This window comes from Setaria viridis, chromosome 1 (assembly GCF_005286985.2).
Source record: "Setaria viridis chromosome 1, Setaria_viridis_v4.0, whole genome shotgun sequence".
Lineage (NCBI taxonomy): Eukaryota > Viridiplantae > Streptophyta > Magnoliopsida > Poales > Poaceae > Setaria > Setaria viridis.
The window spans coordinates 39,859,781-39,864,974 of record NC_048263.2 but is presented as its reverse complement, the minus strand read 5'-3'; the positions used below and the strand labels follow the sequence as shown (position 1 = coordinate 39,864,974).

At 39.1% G+C, this 5,194-nt stretch overlaps 1 protein-coding gene across 1 annotated transcript; it reads right to left on the bottom strand.

Moving 5' to 3' along the window:
* Nucleotides 1-1,515: 1,515 nt before the first annotated feature.
* On the bottom strand, nt 1,516-5,194 carry LOC117841403 (aspartate aminotransferase, chloroplastic). The gene is made up of 11 exons (XM_034721758.2): nt 5,007-5,194; nt 4,851-4,910; nt 3,930-4,124; nt 3,816-3,854; nt 3,614-3,703; nt 3,354-3,462; nt 3,111-3,220; nt 2,758-2,901; nt 2,512-2,678; nt 2,015-2,279; nt 1,516-1,906 (listed from the first exon to the last, which is right to left on the bottom strand). The coding sequence occupies exons 1-11, from the start codon at nt 5,070-5,072 to the stop codon at nt 1,775-1,777; spliced, it is 1,377 nt and encodes a 458-aa protein (XP_034577649.1). The 5' UTR covers nt 5,073-5,194; the 3' UTR covers nt 1,516-1,774.

Below are 5,194 nucleotides of genomic sequence, written 5' to 3'. Positions count from 1 at the left end.
ATGTTGAATTATACCTATAAATTGTTGAAACTGGTAATATAAAATGTTAAGTTTCACTAAAAGTTGTTGGACAAACAAATGATATTGAAATCGAATATATAATGTTGGATTCAAGAGTAAAAATGTTCAACTAAACCACTGGTAATGTTGAATCTTAAATATAAATATTGCATTGAAATACTAGAAATGTTGGACCATTCCATCGGAAATAATGAGACTGTAAATATTAAATGTTGAATTCTATTGGTAGAAATATTGAGCCTATCCATTGAAAATATTGAAACTGAATATAAAATGTAGGTCAATTGAAAATGTTAAAGCTGAATATATAAATAAATATATGATAATTAAAAAAGTTAAGATCAATAAAATGTTGGTAAGAAATGTTAGGTCAATTACGGAAATGTTGGGCAACCTAAATAAATTTTGGGATTCACCGTAACTTTAAGAAAGAGTTGAGGACTGTCACAAAGTGTTGAGAAATATTAAATAGATGTTGAGTTTCATTAGTAAAGATGTTGAACCAAACCATCGGAAATGTTGAAACTGAAATATAAAATGTTGCATTGTAATATTAAAAATGTTGAACCCACCAAAGCTGTTGAAACTGAAAAATGTAAAATGTTGAGTTTCAATAAAAAATGTAAAATGTTGAGTTTCACTAAAAAATGTAAAATGTCAAGTTTCACTAGTAAAGATGTTGGACAAAGAAACAAAACTGTTAAAATCGAATATATAATGTTGGGTTCACGGAGTATAAATGTTGAACCAAACCACCGGTAATGTTGAATCTTAAACATAAAATGTTGTGTTGAAAAACTATAAATGTTAAACCATTTCATTGTAAATAATGAGATTGTAAATATAAAATATGTTGAATTATATTTGTAGAGATGTTGAGCCTATTCATTGGAAATGTTGAAATAGAGTATAAAATGTTGGTCAACTGGAGATGTTGAAGCTAAAACTATAAAGAAATATATGTTGGTTAAACAAGTTCAGGTCAATAAAATATTAGTGAGAAAAAATGTTGAGCCTATCATGTTTGGAGTTTTTTTTTTACATTCACCCATTTTTTATGTAAAAAAATGTTGAGATAGTTCATCTAAAATGTTAATTTTTAAAAAATGCAGAAAACATTCATATTGGATCCCATTTTGTTATATTAATTTTAAATAACACGATGGTCCAAACAGAATAAAAAATGGAGTTACAGTTTGAGAGAAAAATGAAATCCAAGTTTCAAATCCGAAGAAAACCCATCTCGTCACTCCTCCGTAGCACCTAGCGGGATATTGACACCTAGCGGGATACATTCATTTAGCTTTGCATGAAAAAATTCTTCTGGAAGATGTGTAGGTTCTGCGATCTGCAGGGACCAGGGAACGTTAAGCTTTCGTCTTGGCCCTACTGCCACAAGCCCATCCACCGGCTGTTCCATCCAAATTTACCACCAGATTACATAAATCGAAGCCCCATAGACGAATTCTGGAGCCCACGATCGAGCAAGCAATATGCAAACATGATTGTTATTGAGAGCAACTAACAAGGCCCGATGCCATTATTCAATTCAAGTGTTTACAAGCCTGTAAAGCGTGTATTACTGTTACATGTAACCAAGCACTTGAGTGTTGCTGCAATCACGAGATTTATTGGTCCAGATTACACCAAATGAAATACACCTGAAAACTGAAGCTGGAAGGACCCAAAAACCCCAGCCTAGCGTCCAAGGGAATTAACCGTAATAGCTTGACCTGAATTCTTGTACCTCTATCTAGTTGACATTGTGGAAGGAATCAATGATGGCATCGGCAAGATAATCGCACTTTGCCAGGGAAAGCCCAGCTAATGAAATCCGTCCATCCTTGGTCATGTAAACATGCCATTTATCTGTCATATTATCACTCTGCAAACAAAAAGATGAACATATGTTATGGTGTATGATTCAGCAATTAGTGTGCAACTGGGAACTGGAATCGAGCTGTGCCAGCTGCAGAAGTAGAAGCAGTGTTACCTGTGCTTTGTTCAAGCCAGTGTAGGAGAACATGCCAATCTGCCTCAGAATGAAAGACCAGTCCTTGCCACTCTTGTCCTTCGCGGACAAACTGTCATAGAGCTTCTGCCTTACATTCTTGATCCTCCCTGCCATCTGTTCCATCTCCTGTTTCCATTCACCAAACATAGTTGGATCACCAACTACATTGGCAACTATCCTAGCACCGTGAATTGGGGGGTTTGAGTACATGGGCCGTGCCAGTCGTTTCAGCTGGCTCTTTACCCTGCAAGCAAACAATACGGAATGTCAGACAAAAACAAGCTTTACAATGCAAGAATGGGAATATGATTGGCCATAAATTTTCCATATAAAGCAACCATTGCACACATTGTGTGTTAATCGTTATCATGTATCATGAAGGGGACAAACAGGCTGACTATAGTGCTTGCCTAAGTGCTGAATAAAATGGGAAAATTTTAGGTAGGCGGGCAATCAGTAAGAAAACAAAAGATTACCTATCTGCAACTCCTGGTGCTGAGCAGACAACATTTATTGCCCCAATCCTTTCTGAGTATAGACCAAGGTTTTTGCTGTAAGATTGTGCAACAAACACTTCCATGCCACGCTTAACAAAAAGCCTGACAGAAAATGCATCTTCATCAAGGCTTCCACTGGCAAAGCCCTAAAAGGAAAACCTACAAGTCAGTAGGAGACAAATTGTGATAAACAAGAAACAAAAGACACATGTGAAAACTACTCACCTGATATGCAACATCAAAGAAAGGCATATGCTTTTTCTCTTGAATGACGTCTGCAATTTTCTCCCACTGTTCAGGTGTTGGGTCTATTCCAGTTGGGTTGTGGGCACAACCATGTAGCAGAACAAAAGATCCTTCAGGAGCAGCCTGTTGCGCAAACAGGAAACACATGGATGATGTCATAAAGAATAATTCGGTTCACAAACGATTGTTTGTTCTCGGAACAAAAATTTTCTTTAGATGAATACACCCCTAATTGACAAAAACATTACTCCTTACACCCAGCAAAGATCATCAAATGGAAGATAGCTAGTGAAAATAACAATACTCAATCTAACTGCAAGAACACCAAGTACCTCAATGTCAGCTATCATTCCCTCAAAATCTAACCCAACAGTCTTGGGGTCATAGTACCGGTACTCTGACCAAGGTACCCTTGCATCATTGAAGATGTTCTTGTGGTTCCCTGTTAACATGCAGAATGAAGAAATTAGAAGTCAGACAATGAGGTACTTCAAAAAAAAAAACGAAAGTTCAAAACTCATGACTCGTGAGTTGGGCACATAAGCCGTGAAGAATAGTTGCAGCAACATACTAACCCCATGTGGGCGATGATATAAGTACTTTGGCTTCAGGGAAGTATCTTTGTATAAACGCTGCAGCAAGGCGTAGTGATCCAGTGCCTGAGAGAGACTGAAGTGTAGCAACCTACAGAAGAAGGTTATTAAATAAAGTTAAGTAAAATAAGCAAAGGAAACACCTCACTATCAGCATTATATAAAATCATACAAGTACAATATTAAGCAATTGGTTTCTTTCAAAAAAAACAATATTGGGCAATTGGCAGCATGGTACATACCAGTCCTTGCTTGATGACAGGGTTATCAGCTCCAAGCAGTAGCTCTGCAGTTGCTTTGTTAAATGCGGCTAAGCCTTCAATAGGAAGATACTGCACCATAAACCATAACTTCAGTCCTTCAATTTCAGATACCTAAGACAAAATAAAACTCGGGAGAAATGAATTATGGTCATTTCACTTGAGTTCCAAACTTCTACTGTACCTCTTTGTATTCTCCTTTCTCCAACATAAGATTTTCAGCCTGTGGCAAGGAAAAGAGAGCATGAAGACAGGAACTTCTTTTATTGAGAAAATTGTTTTTGCTGATTAGGCTCACCTTCTTGACTACATTGAGGACATACGGCTGCAACTCTTCTGTTCTATAGGCACCAACACCAAGATTGAGTTTCAGGTCACTTTTATCTGCTTTAAAGGCCTCTGAAACCCCAAGAATTGGGTCTGGAGGAGCCATTGGCACTCCTTCAAAACGAGAGACATCCACTGCAAGGGCCATCATGACACGGCCAAAGTTCTGCGTACAAGAAAGGAACAGTCATAACTTAAAGCATAAATTACACCATTGTACCAAGAGATGTCAAATCTTCAGACAGGACCAAACATTAAATAAAGGTGACTACAATATACAAAACTCATCCTCAATGAAAAAAAATCTTTCAAAACTAGCTAGCCTGTCAATAGTGACGTATCTTAGCTTCAACATAACAAATTCTAATGTGTATCTATCAACGCATTAAAATACAAGCGGTACTACATAAGTATTCCTATAAGAACGATGCAGCACATAGCGCACCGTGTTTTGTATTATGAGATGATCTCAGAACCCTAATACAACTCATATTTGCTTATGCTTGGACAGCTGTGTGGCCATAACTCATAAGTGAACTTGAGGTATTTCTGCATGCAAAAGCACAGTAAGTAGCATAACTCCTTTTTTTTGCGTAAGTTATTAGCATAAGTAGTCTCCATTCAAAGACGGTGGTCCTATGAAATGCTGATAGATCAGTCGTAAGCCTCTGTTGTCCTGGAAATCTATAGTAATTGATAGCATAGGAAATCAGAGAGACACTAGGATAGTAGGATTTGGCAAGAGCTACAAGTAGTCCCAATTCATGAATTGGGCATCTGTGGCGATACCCATCTCATGCTACAGCACCCAACTACCCAAGTAATTAACCAAATCAACACCACGATCTAAACAAGCATTAGAGCAATTAGAAAGCTATAAGCAGGAGATCACCTTCCTCGTGATCCCCACGCGGCAGCCGATCCTCCCCGCATTCTTCCCTCCTCCATGCACCTGCGCCCATCCACAAACGACCACGGAAGCCACTCAGACCCCGGACCACTAAACCAGCAAATGGGCAGGAACTGAGGGGTTAGGGACGGGCCTTGCCTTGGACCGGGCGGCGACGGCGGAGGCCGCCGGCGAGGAGACGGCGAAGGCGGCGGTGGAAGCCATATCCGGACGGCGAGCAGGCGGCGAATCGGAGGCGTGGGCGGCCTGCTGCTACTGGACTATATCAGATGGGATGATGCCTCTCGCTTGCGGTTGTGGGATCAAGTGGAGCTGTGGAGGGGGAG